We start from the raw sequence: 18,603 nt of genomic DNA, 5'->3' as shown, positions 1-18,603 counted from the left end.
TATTTCTCAACGGTACATAACTGTGCCAAGAATTTGTTATTTATTTTTATTTTGAATATTACTGTTTTAATTCTCCTAGAAATCATCTTCGGGTGCTATACCACATACACGCGTTTTATTTTATTTTCCTAGTAAGTATTTAACAATGGTACCTACTCTTATACCCTAACCCGTTATCGTATTATTTTATTTTAACTTAGTCTCAGAGGGCCTCCCGCTAAAAACGATAGGTAATGCATTATCAGCCTCTCTATTGCTCTTAATAACGAGACATATAGTATTCTATACCTTATGTACGAAGAATACTATATGTACCTTAGTACATAACATATAGTATTCTTCGATGTTGGCGGTAGGCCCTCTTGACTGCTGCTCCATAGGTAAATAGAAATGTTAAAATTGTCTTCATCTATCGCAATAAATACCTTTTAAATTGCGTATTTTTACAGATCAATCGTGACCGTAAAACACAATCATGGGGATGATACAATCGCTCATTTGCTCTGTTATGTTTTGCCTAGAGAGGTAAGAATAAACTTCGTTATCGTAAAGTTTAGGGCGCAAACTGCATTAGCCCGAGACTCGTTGCAATAGAGTGTATTATCTCTGGAATACTCCTGTATCTTGCTGGGTTGTCTCACTTACACTCTTACACACAAGCCCGGATCTAGGAGGGAGCGAGCCGGTGCCCATGCCCCAGCGTCTACTCTAAGGGGGCGCCAAAATTCGAACTTCGTCTGGTCAAAGGGGCGCTAAATTCGTCATATTTTCGTTTGTGGCCCCCTCGAAAAGCTTGGATCATTTGTGAGATTGAGTAGATTGACGTCACGCTGCTCACACCACATGTATATGATATATAATATAAATTCAACTTAAAATTTCAGGGTTTTGACATGGGTGTGCTTTGCATTCGTGCTAATTTTCCTAATGGGTATGATGCTGGTACTGATGGTTTACGGCATTTCGGTCGGGTATCACTACGCACAGAAAGAACTTGCAGCATTTGCTAGTAAGTATAATAATACTTTACTAATATAATAATATTCGAAGAATTTACAACGCGGAATTCTAACTTTTCATGAGAGTTCACGAAAGGTTAACTGAGTGTAATTAAGTATTTCCATAATCTGTTCATATCAACCAGCGTTAATAAATAGTTTAGGAAAATGTTCTAAGACCTTTTGCCACAGCAGCGCGAGATCTAAGTAGCCGCCGCGTCAGAACTCTATTAAAAACATCACCCAGAATTATTTAGGTAGGTAGTATTATACTGTGACGAGTAGCTTATCCAGACAGGTAGACCGTTTGTCTCAAACCACGAAACGACTGGTCAAAGTGACATTGTGATAACGTAACTTCTTTTCCACCAGTGACATCAAGAACAACAACACCTGAGACCCTGAGGATGGGACGGTCAGGCGACGAGTCCAGACCAGTCGTCCGACTAGTCGCCGTCAATAGATCCTCGATCGACAACGCGCCGCGGCCGATGCTTGGTATGTTTTATATAAAACACGGACCTTGACATACGTGACAAGCTAAATTTATATTTTATCATTATTATTGAGAGCCTCCGCTTTCTCCATTCCTCCCGGTGTTGAGCAGTCCTCGGCCATTCTTCCAAAAAGGAATGTAGCTCGTTTCGCCATCGCTTACGTGGTCTGCCGCGTCTCCATTTTGGCCTGGGCTGCCACTCTGTGGTAATCTTATTGTGGTAAATCTATGTGTTAAAACGAAAACTATTTCTTTTCAGAGGTATATCAGAACAGACCACCTCCTGAAAAAATTGTATTGGATAAACCAGCAACACCTATTGTTCTATTGGAAACGGAAAGGTATGATAAATCAATAAGTAGGTATAGAATATAATCAATAAGTAGGTAGGTCTAGATTGTCATAATTAACCTTGTGACCCTATTCTTAAAGAACTTAATCTAATATCCATACCCAGGATAGTTATATGACATGTGAAGGTAGGACATATATCACGTAAACATTAGTTACTTTTACTTTTATAGGTATTAGGTACCTACATGGTACTTACACTAACTTTATCGTTTTTTTTTGTGCAGTCCTCCACCGGAGCCAGAATTGCTGCCACACGAGAGAGACATAGCTAAAAGACTAATCGGTCGCTTCAGACGGTCAAAGAATAATACAATGACTACTACGGCTATTCCATTCTTAAGACCTTTTAAAGCTACGACTCACTCAGATATCATAATGGATGACCAGAGTACAGATCAGAAGAACTTTAGCCCCTCATTATACTTAACTAAAACTCTCGCTGCAGTATAATGAGCCCGATTGCTCGAACCATTGCTCGTTAGTTAAGAATGAGGAAGGAGGAATGCGAGGTTTCCACTATTTTGAACACCTGGGCCTACCAAAGCTTTTTCCAGGGAACCCTCTACCTGCCTTTTTGATAAAACTCCATCCTGGATCCTGTCGCAAACACTTGTTTGGATCCAAAGAAGTCACGGCCAGGCGCCAAATATTAGAACCTACTTCAAAATTTGAAATTATGACATTCGAAAGGCCTTTTTACACGACTCGATGGTACAATTGTGCTAACACATGACCGTACCGCACGAAGGGCACGCAGTATCCTGTAAGTGGGAGCGGGAAAGAGGTATTCTTTTCTCAATCTCACGTGAAAAAACTCCCAAGGAGCCGCACGGTGCGGTCGTTTTTGTGAGCTACAAGGATATATTGTTGTGTGGTATAAAAAATATTTGGTGTCCTCTATTTTTGTTGGCTTATTATAAAACTATCGTTGAATGAAATAATTTTCAATAAAACATTTTTATAGTTGAATTTATTTCTTTATTTACTGACAAAAGTACGAAAAAGCGTTTGTATAAATCAATGTCACGATTCAGCGATTCCAAATACCATGCCGCTAAAAGACCATGCAACGAAAAAAATCTCTCTCTGTTAAGTATACTAACAATTGATACATTTTGATACATTCTGCAATGCTAGATTTTGTTTATAAGATAAAGCAGATGCATTGGTAGTTTGGTTGTTGCTAAGTGGCGGGGAGCCAGCTTCCCGACGTGCGATATGGTGCTTCAGATTGCCGGTTCGCAACGCGCCCTGTTCCACCGCTCGCACAATGTTCTGGCGCCTTAATTGCGCGGGCATTGATCGAGCTGCGGCTGCTTCTGCCGCAGCTTTCTGGCCACGAGGAGGACCCTCTTCAGCGTCAGCAGTTAGTTTTGCGGCTTTGGCTGTAATCATTAATTAAAACTAATATATTTGTGTTAATGGTGAATACAACCTAACCACAAAATTAAAATTTTGAAAAAACCCGCGACCCCGACATAGACCGATTTTCATGAAACATAGCTAAGAACACTCCCGACTAACTCAGCTTTCAGACAAAAAAAACTAAATCTAAATCGGCTCATCTGTTCGGGAGCTACGATGCCACAGACACACACAGACAGATAGACACGTCAAACTTATAACACCCCGTCGTTTTTGCGTCGGTGGTTTAAAAGGATAGTCCTTTACAAAACAGGTAAACAAAATCTACCCTCAAAAGGCTCCTTATGACAGTTGAAGGTAAATGACAACATTACACGACCAAATATGAAGGTAAAATACAGGTCGCCCAGTGACGACAGTTCCGCTTCCATCCAGCCCAGATCCGCTTGGATTTTGTATTTACCTACTACCCGAAAATGTACAAATTATTTGTTTACGTTCTTTTAAATACTCAAAAGTACAGAGAGTGACGAAATTGATAGACCTGCTATAATAAAATCATTAGAAAATGCGTTAAACAATATAAAAATAAAAAAAACTAAACGAAACTTACACATCGCGTCTACAGTCTGTGTCACAAAACAATAGTGGAATCCAATACCGACTCCAATGGCCAGCACAGCTAATATTGTGAACAGTAGAAAAAATGTCAATACTGCACACACCGTGCATACTGTAGCTCTGCCGAAGAAAAAAGTAATAAAATAAAACAATATGTCGCAGGACTTATTCCAGCCACGCGTCAGATACCTACCTTCACCGGTCACTACTTTTTAAAAAACTTGTAATTTTCCTCTGCCAATGAAAAGAAAATTGTAGTAAGTATGTATGGAATACATGAAGACTTACTGCGTTTTAACTTTGAGGAGCAGCGTGAGATACCAGATTTTTTTAAAGTAGTGACGATTTATTACGTTATGTATATGCCTAAGGGTCCGAGCTTGATCTTGAATGATGACGAATGTTTTTTTTAATGAAAACGAGCCTATTGTACTCGAAACGTAAGGAAGAACCCCTCAGGCATGAAACACTACATATTACTGGATAGGTTTTACAAGTACATATTTCAAAAGAAATATATTATGTAGTTATAGCTTAGCTCGATTTCAAAATCACCACATAAGACAAATCTAACAAGCAATTGAACATTTAAGTGATTTACGAATTAAATCCGTATTTTATAGGTAACGCAAATCAATAATTTACCTTTCAAATGCATTTAGACAAACAGACACAAACGAACTGAATGAACAACACATACAACCCATTTTTGGAAATTTTGAATTTAACGTGAAACTTAAAACATTACTAAATTTAGTACGTCTTGTGACGCTACATTAATGGATCATCGGTACGATTTCACAATAAGATTCAGGCTTATTTTAACAAAAGGATAGATTGATTGATTAATACTGTCATTGTATTAAAAGGTTTAAAAGTAAAACTTTTTTTTTTATTACATATACTGACTGTATTTTCAAAATTCATCGTTATTTTTTATTACTATTTTCCAAGAATCTTATATACAGCAACCCTTATCATCCTCATCCGATCGTGCAAAGCTCGTGCAATCATATTTATTCTGTACTAGTGTGAGTTGTCAAACGGTTGTCAATGTTTTCCACGGAATTACAGTTAAACCAGAATGAGTAGTTAGGTCAAAAAGTGTGTCCACATGAGAGGTCATTGTTTGGGCTGGTGTCCCTCTCGCACTTACTGACAATGTCAACATAACATTATACAGTGACGGCATCACCGTCATAAATTGGGGATACCAGTCAATATTCAAAGTTACTACCAAATCTACTAATACCCAATTGAAGGTTTTTTTGAATTATACAAATCTTTGATTTATGGGCATCAAAATAATTACATTATAATTATTTTCCAATTCTTTGAAATATATCGAAACTTTAATTTGAATATAACACTAAAATAATATAAGAAGTTATAAAGTCAGGTAATATACGTATACAGATAAAAATACTACTACTATGGTAACCTCATTAACACTGGCCACACGTGCGAGAGGGACACCAGCCCAAAGAATGCGCTCTCATGTGGACCGTTTTCGCTAGTCTGATACGATCACCTTTTTGTCTCGGTGATAAGGTTCAATTTAGAATGGCAAAACATGTGATTCCACAATCTAGTTTAATAATTCTAAATCTATGATGTTTTCCCTGTCAAAATTTGGTCTAATCAAAATGCGTAAGTCAAGTCAAATAAACAAGGTTAGAATTCCTAATTTATTATAATAGCACTTGCAATATAATGGCAGATGAAAACGTAGTGAATAAAGAAGAAACAAAGAAAAAGGTTAAACGTAATCCAAATAAGAACTATGCTATCAAGAAGAGGCTGCCTGTACGCCCAATCGACGGTGACAATGTTGTGTTCATAACTAAAAAGACAAATTTTAAGGTAATTCTAGGATTAAAATTGATAGTTTTTTATTGCTTTTGGTCTGCATCAATAACTACAAATTACAGTTAAAACATGTACATTTCAGGCCCAACTTGACAAGTGCTGCGATCTTCTTACTAAAGGCGAAAAGGAAATAATATTACACGGTTTAGGAGCCGCTATTCAACGTTGTTGCAACTTAGCTCTGCAGTTGGAGATATTATTCTCAGGCACGTGCCAAATTGAAGTTAACACTGGCACAGTGGATGTGGTTGGTGAGTACTCATGCTTAAGTTTACATTTACCATCAGTCTGTTAGTTTATTTATTTTTTAATTGTATCAGTTTTTATTTTGTAAGGTAGCTACAGATATTTACTACAGTAAACGTCTATGGCAATGAATACAGACAATAATATTTTGTGCAGATGACTTGGAGCCGCTAACTGATGACTTGGATTTTGGTGCCCAAGTAAGGCATTCCTCTTCCATTCACATCCGTGTGTTCCGAACTGCAATGCTTGGAGCCAACCAGTAGTCAACATGTTTTTCACACTCAATGAAATTGTGCAGTGGATAGGACTGACAGTGTTTGAGATATGGATAAACTTGATAACAATCACAATTTTCTCAGTGCTCTTAGCCTTAAAGATTGATGGTATAGTGACCAGTGCTTGGTGGACCATATTTGCTCCCCTGTTTGTTAGTGATGCAATGAATGCATACTTTTGTTGCATAGTGTGCATAAGAATGAATTTAGAAAATTCATATAAGGCTTCATTGTATAGGGCGTCTTGGAGTGCAATATTTCTGGGACTAACATTTGTATTTAAATTTCTCTTGTGTAGGAAGTTGCAAGGTGATTCTGCTATAGAGTATAGTGAAGTATTTGCTCCTTTGTTCATATTGTTACAACTAATAGCTGTAAGAGCATGTCAACTCCATCAATAAATAATAAGTACTTTATTAAAAAAATGTTAATTGCTTTTCTTTAACCTTTTGAATGGTTTACTGACGATTCGCCAAAAAACGTTTCCCAAAGTTTCACATCCCAAACTATTATTCCCAAATAAACGTTTGGCAAAACAACTTATCGCAAATTGACATTTAGCAAAACTTTTTTTGGCAAGTATTTGTTTCCCAAAACATTTACTTGGTCAAATTTCATTTTACCAAATATTATTTAGTCAAAGGTATTGTTAGGCAAAATTTCCATTTCCCAATATATTGTAATTATATAGCACACTAGAAATTTGTTTGTTGATTTTATACTTTGTATCCAAGATTTGTGTGAAATAATGTGTATGTCGTACTTTTTTGCCTCCTGCTGCAAATGTCAAGGATGACATTTTCACTTACATGTCCGGATACATTTTATTAAAAAGAAACCTTATGTTTTCAAGACCATTATGTTCTATTAATTTTTAATTACTTTAAAAAGCCATTTCCAGTTTGCTCACTGTCAACCTAACACGCTCCTCCTCGCTTCGCTCGTCGTCGCACCTAAACTGACCCTGTCACACACGAGTTTTTTGTTACAATACTAATACAATTATTACATTACATTTATGCCTTGTAATATTTATTGACAAACGTGGTTTTGCATGGTGTAATTTGTAGAAACATTTTTTGACAAAAAAAAATAGTTGATAAAATAGTTTTGTCCAGTAATTAATTTAACAAAAGTAAAGCTGAGCAAACTTTTCTTGTCCAACTGAAGCCTTGGGAATAAAACTGAAATTATCATTTGACAATTTTAAGTTAAATTTGGCAAAAAAATCTTCGGTAAATTAAATTAATCCTGTAGAAATGAAAATGTAAATGCCTAAATATTTTCGAAATTTGCGATGTGAAATTTTGACCAAACATGTTTTTGGGATATAAGTTTTGCCATTAAAAACGTTTGCGAAATAAAGTTTTGTCTAAATAAAATTTGACTAAGTAAAATTGTGCCAAATGATAATTTGACCAAACAAATTCATTGCGAAACATACCTTTGCCAAAGAATACTTTGGGAAATGAAACTATTGCGACATGATTATTGGGAAATGAAATTTGACGAAACGTTTTTTGGCGAAACGGCAGGACACCCTTTTGAATGCTATCTGTCAATGCCAAAAACCATCATCAAAAATCAGCATCACTGGCATAAGCTATCATATGTTTAAATATACCTAAAGACCCTAAAGTGTCTGTGGTTACCTTGACAACATACCCATATGAGCAGGCATGCTGTACTTGGCTCAACAACCATAATTTCTTGGTGTTCAAAGGGTTGAAATAAATAGTAGATAAGTTTTGTATCAGTAATTTTTATTTTAAGCATTATAATCATGTAATGTTAACATTTTGACCAAGGCATGAATAGGATAACAATTACTATAGATTCAGCCTTCATTAAAACTAATTTTACATGTTTTTATAGCTATCTAAAATGGTTAAGGAAAAAGTAATAAAAGCTAAGAGATTTGAAACTAAATAACATAGCAGTAGCCTTATTGATCTGTTAAATATCATTTAATTAAACATATTAAATAGTCCACCTCTCTTTTTCTTATCATCACCCCCAAATGCAAAATTAAAACTGTTGCCAGACGGCGCACTGCTATTTTCTGTGTTAGAACTTGTTCCAGCCATACTCCCGAAAAAGGAAAGTCCGGTTTTCCGCAACCCTATAATATAAACAAATATTATTGCAACAACTAACTTCTTTTATCTAATGCACTTAATTTTACTATAAGTTCCTCTTTAAAAAAAGTATTTTTTTTATAAAACTTACTTCGTCAACCAAATAAAAAATTAAACCCTTGATTTCATGCAACTAGGGAACAAATCAAATTATTTTATTGAATATTTTTCGATTTGTTCTTTTTCAAGTAGTCACACTACTATATATAAATTATAAATAGATATCATACACGAAAGAAAAAACGACAGGGCCCACTGGTGGCCGAGCCGGGAATCGAACCCGGGTCTTCAGCTTACGCGGCTAACGTCCTCACCACTAGACCACCCGCCCAAAGGCGCCTAGCCTTATCAGCAGAGCTCGGCGGGGGTGAGCTGTTTTCAGAGTTTGCACAATATGGACATGCCTTGTCATTCGATATGTGGTGTAATTTAATAGCTAAAAAAATATTTTATTTAGGCTGCCTTTCCGCTACGATATTTACGTCGCTATTAACAAATTAATTAATTAATGTATAATTTCACTCCACTCACTTCAGTGGATGTAGAAAGATCTTTTTCTATCTATAAGTGGATCTTAAACTCAAGAAGAAATGCGTTGAAAATTGAAAATATAGAAAAACTTATAGTTGTTTATTACAATAATGAAGAAAATTTAGAATAAATAAGAAAACTTAGTATCTACTCGTTTTGTACATAAGGCATTGACATTTTAGTTTAATTATAATTAATAAAGTTTTATTTTCTTTTATTTTAATATTTCTTTCTAAGGTGTATCTATATTAATGTCTACATTTGACGTAAGTGACGTCAAAATGGCTCACCCCTGCCGAGCTCTGCTTATCAGAGATAACATACACTAGAGAAATTTCGTCGGGTACCACGGCGGGCGGGTGGTCTAGTGGTGAGGACGTTAGCCGCGTAAGCTGAAGACCCGGGTTCGATTCCCGGCTCGGCCACCAGTAGGCCCTGTCGTTTTTTCTTTCCTGTATGATATCTATCTAAATTTCCTTGATTTCATGGTTAATATTTATTAAAAATACTGGTACATTTTGTACAGAACTATTGATTCGGTCAAGTTGTGTTCGAATGTATAGGAAATAAAAATAAAAAAAATCCAGCAAAATTTTAATGTGCTATGGTACCTTAGGGTAAGGCGCTTTGCGCACACTAGCGTCCCCTACCGTCCCCTGACACAATACCCCCTTTTAGCACGACATAGGTCCCGGTTTACGGTTTTTCTTCATTTTTAAGAAAAAGTGTCTATGAAAGAATTCGTTCTTATTAAATTTTAAACAAAAAAGCACTTACCATATTCATGCATTAGCTAGTTGAAGTTCGATACAACTCAGTACTTAATGAAATAGTAATATGTTTATTAGTGGTTTAATTTCAGAATTTTTAAAAAGTTTATGAAGCTACTAGTTTTTGCCCTTCTGAAGTACCTTTTTACCAAGTTTCAAGCCTGTAGCTTGAAATAAAACTTATTCCCCATACAAACTTCAGCCAGCCTCATTTTTTAGTTTCTTTCCATTTTAATTTTACCTTTATAGTCTTTATACGAAGTTTCAAGCTCATATACTCAAAATAAAGGTAGATTCTCATACGAATTTTGGACAGCCATTCCATCCCATTAGGGGATGAATTTTGAAAATTCCTTCCTTATCGGGTTCGTAGACCTTATAAGTAATCTACGTGCCAAATTTGGACTATATAGCACCAGCGGTTTAGGCTTTACCTTGATTTAAGTCAGTCAATCACTCAGAACTTTGCCGTTTATATATGTCGCAGGGAAATGGCCAAAACAAAGATTTCATCAAATCACTAAGGGATATGATCAAATCACGCAGGATGTTAAAATGGCGAATCCATTTTATCATTTCTCTAGAAAATTTCAGTCATTTGACTAAATCCCTGACTCTGTTTAGTGAAATCACAAAATCGACCAATAGACACGCCATGTTTTGTCATTTCACTAGATTTGTTTAGGGATTTGATAAAATCCCTGAACCACGTCAGTAAGTTGACGAAACGAGCTTATAACGTCAACTAGTTTTATCATTTCGCTAAACAAGTTCAGTGAAAAGACAAAATGTTTTAATAAATATGAAAATAATTTAAAATGAAACATTTTTAGCTTTGTTTCTTCATTTATTCTATTTTTTTTTTCTTATTTATAGAAAATCAAAAACTCTTAAAAACGGATTCAATTTTACCATTTCACTAATCTATTTAGTTAAGGATAAGGAGGAAGGTGTGTATTATTAGGTTAGATCTAGTTTTTAAGTTTATGCATGTTAATAAAAAAATTGCACCAGTTAAGGATTCAATCAAATCAAGTGACAAAGGCAAGAGTCTAATAAATCTAATTGGATATATTAGATTCTTGGCTTTGTAATTTCACGAAACCAGTTCAGACATTTGATCAAATCACCAGTTGAGACTTTATCATTTCCCTAAATATGTTTAGGGAAATGTTAAAACTAGTTGACTTTTTGAGTTCGTTTCGTCAACTCACTGTCGCGGTTCAGGGATTTTATCAAATCCCTAAACAAATCTAGTGAAATGACAAAACGTGGCGTGTCTGTTGGCCGATTTTGTGATCTCACTAAAAACGGATTCAATTTTACCATTTCACTAATCTATTTAGTTAAGGATAAGGAGGAAGGTGTGTATTATTAGGTTAGATCTAGTTTTTAAGTTTATGCATGTTAATAAAAAAATTGCACCAGTTAAGGATTCAATCAAATCAAGTGACAAAGGCAAGAGTCTAATAAATCTAATTGGATATATTAGATTCTTGGCTTTGTAATTTCACGAAACCAGTTCAGACTTTTTGAGTTCGTTTCGTCAACTCACTGTCGCGGTTCAGGGATTTTATCAAATCCCTAAACAAATCTAGTGAAATGACAAAACGTGGCGTGTCTGTTGGCCGATTTTGTGATCTCACTAAACAGAGTCAGGGATTTAGTCAAATGACTGAAATTATCTAGAGAAATGATGAAATGGAATCGCCATTTTGACATCCTGCGTGATTTGATCAAATCTGTGTTTTGGCCATTTCCCTGCGACATATACAGAGTGGGGCCTGTAACAAAGGCGAAGAATTGAACTGTAGGCTATTCTCCTTATACTGATTAACATTTGTTCAGTGACTTTTAAAAATTATGAAGTCTTTAAATTTTTAATTTTTCATACAAAATAAATATTAGCTTCAATGTACGCCATTATTGTTGTCATTGACGTTGTCTGTCACACTTTAGACTTAACAGAATTCGCAATACATTACCTCTTAGAAAAAACTTTCAAGGGTGATAAAAATCAAAATAAAAGTTATTTTTAAAAGTCGCCGAACAAATGTTGATCAGTATAAGGAGAATAGCCTACAGTTCAATTCTTCGCCTTTGTTACAGGCCCCACTCTGTATATACAGATTACATGAAAATAGTGCATGATATCAAAAAATATTATATGACCTTTCTTATTGAGAATTTTATGAGCATTATTTCTTTCCTTGACAACTGTTTCCTAAAATGTATACTTTCTCCAAAAAATAAACTGAATTTTGGGACATATTTTAGGGTAAAAGGGGTGTTGCGTCAGGTGGGGGAGAGGGGACGCTAGTGTGTGCAAAGCACCTTACCTTAAGGTATCAAACCCCATTTCTTTTATTGGGATTTAATTTTTTTTTTTCAAAAAACACAGTTTGACCGAATCTTATGCCAAAATAAAAAAATAAAAAAACTTATAATTTGGCTTGTAAAATAAACCTACCAGAGAGAAAGTTTGGTACATCCTGACTAACCACATCAGTTTTATCATTGGTTGAAGGCATTGGTAAGTCAGCCTTAGGAGACAGAAGAAGACTTGAATCTGAAACAATATCTAATGTATTTTATCTTCTTAAAGACTTGGGTCGGTGGCATTACTGATTTCACTTAATCAAAGTAATTAAATTGTTGTTATGGTAATTATTAAGGTTCATTGGCAAGTAAATAATAAAGGAAGGTATTCTTTAGTCTTCATACAAATTGCGTGAAGTATACAATTAATAGTATAATTTCATTCTTCCGTTATTTAAATCCTATATTAATATTGATGTCTATATTTTTCCTTGTCTCAGGTACCCTATCGTTCAAATAGAGATAAAATAAATATTACATTGAGGGTAGTCTGTATCGCCATCTTCGAAGCCGGTTGTGCTGATCGAAACATCGAGAGAGTCAGGAATGCCCGAGCCATGATTAAATAGAAGTCCAGTTACCGGCCTTGCGATATGCTCACGATTTGCCTGCAATATCAACATAATGTAGTATATAAACATTTGCATCATTACTAGCTGTTTGAAGAAAAATAATGAACAAACTAACATGTCGCATAATCACTTTGGAAGGCCTGAGTTTGAATATATATATATTTACAATGTTTTTTGCTAAATCCAATTATAGCCAGTTAGTTACCTTTGCATTATAGGATAACTCGCTTCGTTTTTGCTATTACCTATTACGTTGTTTATGTTTAGAAAAGAGATGCAAATAAAAAAAACCGCCCAAGAGCGTGTCGGGCCACGCTCAATTTAGGGTTCCGTAGTTTCTCGAATTTTTTTAAAAAATTGTTCAACCTATCAAGTTCACAATAATTTTCCTAGAAAGTCTTTATAAAGTTCTACTTTTGTGACTTTTTCATATTTTTTAAACTTATGGTTCAAAAGTTAGAGGGGAAAATATTAACAATATCAAAAAATGATATTCGTAAACCCGTATTCATTTTTAAATACCTATCCAACAATATATCACACGTTAGGGTAAAAATGAAAAAAAAAATCACTCCCCACTTTACGTGTGGGGGGTACCCTAATAAAAAAAAAACACTTTTTATTTTACCACTTTGTCGGCGTGTTTGATATTGGTACGGTCACGGACGTTAATTGATCCACTTCTAGCTCATTTTATACTGGTCATCTCATAGTTAACCATAGTTAAGCTATGACGTTCCAGTATAAAATGAGCTAGAAATGGATCAACAATTAAAGTCTGTGACTGTACCAAACAGCTTTCTAGTACTAACGGTCACTGAGATTATCCGCGGACGGATGGACAAACAGACATGGCGAAACTATAAGGGTTCCTAGTTGACTACGGAACCCTAAAAACCGAAGTATATTTCGTTATAAAAATAACATTTTACCTTCGCACTAGAGATGACGTTTTCACTAACTTCCATCTCTACATCATTAGCCTCGACTTCGTTTTCTGTTGCATCAGCCTGCACCGGCTCATCGCATTCCATTTCTGCGTCGGCTGGAGGTCCCCCTGTGCCGGACTGTACTTCCGAAATAGAAGGCATTTCTTCACAACTCAGTTTGAAATAGTTGGATTTGACAACCTCCTCGTGTTTCTGTAAAATATATGTGAAATCTGAAATACTTATTTACATTTACATTCACAACCAGACAAAAAATGTGCTATGTAAGAAACCGGTCGTAATTTGTAACTGAGCAAAGTTCACGAGTGCACAAGTGTACCAGGCGGGTTCTTGGTTGCGATAGTGTTAAACAAAAGAAGTAGGTGAGAGCCGTGTGCCTATCTACCTACCGATGATACCTGTTAACTGTCCCATGTAGAACAGTCTGTTAAGGGAAGATACATTTTAAACAAGGTGTGTAAGTTAAAGGCACAAGGGATAATCCATAGTGACTGCGCCAACTAGTTACCAGAAAATGTAACGTGGATACCTGAGGCGTAATTGTGTTCTTGCTATAAACAAACGTTGGGGACAAATCCAAGTTGTGTTTCTTCAAAATCATGTCTTTTATTTTGGTGAAGCTTTCTTCGCTGCCCGCGGTTTCGTTCATAGGACTATTGTTTATTGTGTTTGCCTCGTTTTCGATGTCGATTACTTCTTTTTGGTTTTGGCTACACTTTTTGGAATCCAATGATAACTTTTGCTGAGATGGTAAATCAAAGGATACCGTTTTCTTCTTCTCTTGAGAACTCTGGAAATACGTAAGGAATAAGAGCAAGTCTCGGGGAAGTTTATTAGTCTCTGTCCACGACTTGTTTTTCGGGCCTCAAAATTTATATTTCTTTAAGGTTAATCTTAATTACGTAATTTACTTATAAATAGCTACCCTAAGTTGATCTATAAACCCGGTTGGTGGCAATATAATGTGTTCTACGTTTGAAGAAGTCAGATCGATTTCTTCTATTTCGGCTTCTTGGGGTTGACTTTGGACCTAAAAATACAAAATTTTAATCAGGTTTGATTAATAAAATATAGGTAAGTAGGTATACAAAACATTAACTTTTTTGACATATTGCAAACCTTTCGTTTCGGAGATTCAGTATGAATATCTTTATTCTTATTTGGATGAGCGGTTATTTCCGAAACCCCTTGCAAATTGTTTACATTAACCTTTGATACAATATTATAAGTATCACTTTTGTCAAGTTTTATATCTTCCAGTATGTTTATCAATTTACGTTTGGAGTAATTGTGACTGTTATTTCTATCAACAGAATCGCCGGTTGATGAATTTTGAAAATATAAAGAAACACGCGATGCTTTTTCAGGAGATTTTGATCCAATTTCTAATGTTTGATGACTCATTGCAACTTCTTTTACTGGACTTGGTGTAATGAAATCGCTCTTTTTAATCTGAAAATAGTTTTCAATGTTACAAATTGATGTACGTTATTTTATAATGCATTATAGGATAGATATGGAATAATTATTCTGTTTTAGGTGACCTGGTCTAGTTTAACACTCATTACGTCCAAGTCGATATTCATAAGTTGCAGCTTCGGCATCTGAAATACATGCAAATGTCAATCAATAAAAAGAACATGCAATACTCATCTACGATCTGTTTTTATTGAGCGCAATCTGATTTATTAAGAATAAGGTAAAGATAATCTCAACACCTAATTGCGTGCTGCAGAAGCCATTCCTTTTGTAACATAATATATTAATGAAGTTATATGTAAAGCTAGTCAGTTACGCTAGCGTCATCTAGTGACGCAGGAACACAACTATGTAAGGAGATTATCAATCCTAATTATTTATTGGTCTGATAGTAGTTGGTCAACATACCAAAGTCACACTGCTGAATACATTCTTATTCAAATTTAGCCAACCATCATCTATTTTCACGTCGCTCAGTTTCTGAGATTGTGCTCGAAGATTAGCCTCGGCATTTTCCGCTTTATCTTTGTTTTGGACATTTTGAGTTTCTTGGCTCTTCATCAGCTGCTCAACTTGAGCATTTAGTTCTTTAATTTCTTTTGATAAATTTAATATATCCTGTTCTACTTTCGGTTTTTCGTGTACAAAGTATTCAGCTAATTCTATGATTCGCTTCTTGGTTAATTCCGATATTATATTTTCTTTGTTTCTAATTTCATCAAGAAGTACTTTAGTTTCTTTTTCAAGGACATTAATATTTTCTTCTAAAGCTTCTTTCTTTTTAGAAGCTTGCTGCCAGTTTTGCACAAAGCTGATACTTTCGTATCTGCTTTTGCATTGTTCCCAAAGCTCGTCGTATTTTTTTTCTCCAACCTGTATGCGCTCCGCAGTTTCCTGAGTTCTTTCTTTGGCCAAATGCCACTCTTTTTTAAGTTCTACATTTGCCGTTTTAATACTTGCATGAGCCAGCATCAAGCTAGAATCAAAGGACGGTATCCTTAGGCCTAGTTGTAAGTCCAACAACCAACCAACCAACAATTGATATTGTACTTAGAATGTAGAGTTCGTACCTAGGTCGTCTAAGCTAACTAAGTAACTACACATAGTACACAAACTTTGCACGGACAGTGTGGAGTGCACATTAACGGAACTTAACGTTTATTTTATTGTGGCACGTTCATGCTTACATTGTTGCGTGCCAAGACTGGCAAGTCGATGCTGAGACTGCAGATATAGCTTGGTCTTACTCTATCTATCTATTCTATGAAAAAGAGGCGATCAAAATGATGGTTTGTTCGACTTTACGTAAGCTCAGTAAATATGAAGAAACTGCATCCTACTTGAATTCACAATTAACTTTTAACCACAATCGCACCATAAACTTTACCTTTTTATCTCTTGTTCTGCATTTTTTATTTCAGCTTCCAGCTTCAGGTTGTCGTTGCTAATAAATTGTGATATTTCTTTCTGACGGGTAAACTGCTTTGTCAGCCTATTCACAAGAAATGCTTGAGCTGAAATTTGTAACAGCGCTTTAAATTACACTGAAAAAAAACGTATGTGCCGTCCTCAAGCAACAAGTACCGAAATTGTTCCTTAGACATAAGGAGAACGCTCTAACAAGTTATTCGTATAGATACGAGCAGATTTCGTCCTTATGGTAAGCGACAATGTGGCACCTTTTACTTTTTATTACGACATCGGCATTGTATCTTTTCAAATAAACTTACCCTTCATGCATTGATTCGAGAGAAGAATTTTAATTTGCGATTCTCCGACTGCAGCTGAAATACTTTCGATGGCTTTTACATCGTTTGGTTCCGCCATATTTATTTACTTAATTATTTTGTATGTAAATAAATTATTAAGAATCAAGTAGATACACACTCAACTCGACTGAAATAAAATATGCGGTAAAAATCGGCGGGAAAAGTGTTTTTATATAAAACTCTATTGTCTATGGATACTTTTTAAGGTGCGTACATACTGGTTCAGCACTAGATGACCAATCAAATCCACACACTTGCTAAAGTGGCTGAAGCGTCAGCGGACAAACATCACACATAAAAGAAAGATTTACGGATTTACCCGAGTTTGAAGTTAACCGACACTTAATGGGTAGCTTATGGGTGACTATGTGTCGTGCGGTAGTCTGTTAGCACTTTTAGTGGACCGGATGAAGGTCTAGTCGTCGTGATACTCGTGTTGTCTCGTTTTCTCACACATAATTATAAGAAAGGGACGACACGACGGTGTTGCCACTTTTTAAGTTCTACTATTTTTTTCGCCAATCTGTATTGCTGTACGTCACCTATGTGGGCACCAAAGTGTATAGTCTATCAAGCCATATCAGTCAGTAGAAAAAGCGGCAAAAAAAGTTGGCGCGATTGGGTTATGCTTCCATATGGCCGCTGTACACATATGGCCAACGGTTCCACCAGCCCTTTGTGAAACCCCTTGGCCAAGATAAGAGCCGCTGTTTACACATTGGCGAACCAATCACTTGGCATTGGCTCTTCATGAAAGATGGACGTGGAATGGAAAAGTCTAGGAAATTCTAGGTCATAGACGTTGTCAGAAAAATTTGATTAAAAAATAATAACCCCGTAGTAAAATTAAATTATTAGAAATATTAACAATTTTTTGAATATTCTGATAAGAACATTTATCTTTTTTAGGAAATACATTAAACATTTGCAAGGTTATTTTATTTCCTAAAATCTACACTATTATTGACATAGATAAACTTATTATTTTCGTAAATATTTCACTACCGTCCTCTCTGACGGCTGACGACCAACTGAATGAAGCGCCAACGTGTAAACGCAGTTGGCCATTGGCGCCAAGATCCTTTGATGTGTGGACAAAAAACCGACACCAATCGGTTGGCCGGCAAGCGCAAGCGCCAACTGCCAACTTACGGCCAAGTAGCCCTCTACACGCTTGGCCAAGGGGGTTGGTGGAACCGTTGGCCATGTGTGTACAGGGGCCAATAGAGAAATTCAACTACTTGCACGGTCTTATTACGTGCTATAATACCTGTTATTTATTTTCAAGGCATTTGCAGTCATTGAGGCAATTATACTGAAAATTGTGATTTATGTTCGTTGAGGCGATGAAGTTATATCGTACCTACAGTCACTATAATGGCCGCTGTACACATATGGCCAACGGTTCCACCAGCCCTTTGTGAAACCCCTTGGCCAAGATAAGAGCCGCTGTTTACACATTGGCGAACCAATCACTTGGCATTGGCTCTTCATGAAAGATGGACGTGGAATGGAAAAGTCTAGGAAATTCTAGGTCATAGACGTTGTCAGAAAAAATTGATTAAAAAATAATAACCCCGTAGTAAAATTAAATTATTTGAAATATTAACAACTTTTTGAATATTCTGATAAGAACATTTATCTTTTTTAGGAAATACATTAAACATTTGCAAGGTTATTTTATTTCCTAAAATCTACACTATTATTGGCATAGATAAACTTATTATTTTCGTAAATATTTCACTACTGTCCTCTCTGACGGCTGACGACCAACTGAATGAAGCGCCA

General features: G+C 35.7%; 4 protein-coding genes and 2 non-coding genes across 8 annotated transcripts; 3 read left to right on the top strand and 3 right to left on the bottom strand.

The window, feature by feature from the left end:
* Nucleotides 1–10: 10 nt before the first annotated feature.
* On the top strand, nt 11–2,301 carry LOC125230028. Its single transcript, XM_048134950.1, has 6 exons — nt 11–131; nt 450–525; nt 885–1,009; nt 1,371–1,496; nt 1,754–1,835; nt 2,073–2,301. Exons 2-6 carry the CDS (start codon nt 476–478, stop codon nt 2,296–2,298), a joined length of 609 nt encoding a protein of 202 aa, XP_047990907.1. The 5' UTR covers nt 11–131; nt 450–475; the 3' UTR covers nt 2,299–2,301.
* Nucleotides 2,302–2,809: 508 nt separating this feature from the next.
* LOC125230656 lies at nt 2,810–4,671 on the bottom strand. Of its 2 annotated transcripts, XM_048135888.1 has the most exons (3): nt 4,480–4,671; nt 3,827–3,954; nt 2,810–3,233 (listed from the first exon to the last, which is right to left on the bottom strand). In XM_048135888.1, exons 1-3 carry the CDS (start codon nt 4,539–4,541, stop codon nt 2,947–2,949), a joined length of 477 nt encoding a protein of 158 aa, XP_047991845.1. In that variant the 5' UTR covers nt 4,542–4,671; the 3' UTR covers nt 2,810–2,946. The 2 variants fall into 2 exon arrangements, with proteins under 2 accessions (XP_047991845.1, XP_047991846.1); XM_048135889.1 differs by lacking the exon at nt 3,827–3,954.
* Nucleotides 4,672–5,466: 795 nt separating this feature from the next.
* LOC125230637 (ribonuclease P protein subunit p20) lies at nt 5,467–8,217 on the top strand. Of its 2 annotated transcripts, none has more exons than XM_048135863.1 (3): nt 5,467–5,697; nt 5,786–5,954; nt 6,106–6,349. In XM_048135863.1, the coding sequence occupies exons 1-3, from the start codon at nt 5,548–5,550 to the stop codon at nt 6,213–6,215; spliced, it is 429 nt and encodes a 142-aa protein (XP_047991820.1). In that variant the 5' UTR covers nt 5,467–5,547; the 3' UTR covers nt 6,216–6,349. The 2 variants fall into 2 exon arrangements, 1 of the variants encoding a protein (XP_047991820.1); XR_007177541.1 differs by lacking the exon at nt 5,467–5,697 and adding an exon at nt 7,779–8,217 and having other exon boundaries at nt 5,815–5,954; nt 6,106–6,683.
* Nucleotides 8,195–16,873, bottom strand: LOC125230345 (myosin heavy chain, striated muscle-like). Its single transcript, XM_048135479.1, has 11 exons — nt 16,777–16,873; nt 16,434–16,560; nt 15,455–16,022; nt 15,112–15,171; nt 14,687–15,019; nt 14,493–14,597; nt 14,097–14,357; nt 13,550–13,759; nt 12,524–12,653; nt 12,137–12,235; nt 8,195–8,349 (listed from the first exon to the last, which is right to left on the bottom strand). Exons 1-11 carry the CDS (start codon nt 16,871–16,873, stop codon nt 8,195–8,197), a joined length of 2,145 nt encoding a protein of 714 aa, XP_047991436.1.
* Trnat-cgu lies at nt 8,625–8,696 on the bottom strand. Its single transcript has one exon. It is a non-coding gene; the product is annotated as a tRNA-Thr (tRNA).
* Trnat-cgu lies at nt 9,250–9,321 on the top strand. Its single transcript has one exon. It is a non-coding gene; the product is annotated as a tRNA-Thr (tRNA).
* Nucleotides 16,874–18,603: the final 1,730 nt, after the last annotated feature.

The sequence above is a fragment of the Leguminivora glycinivorella genome, chromosome 10 (assembly GCF_023078275.1).
Source record: "Leguminivora glycinivorella isolate SPB_JAAS2020 chromosome 10, LegGlyc_1.1, whole genome shotgun sequence".
In the NCBI taxonomy this organism is placed as follows: Eukaryota; Metazoa; Arthropoda; class Insecta; order Lepidoptera; family Tortricidae; genus Leguminivora; species Leguminivora glycinivorella.
This window is presented reverse-complemented; position numbering and strand designations above follow the sequence as displayed.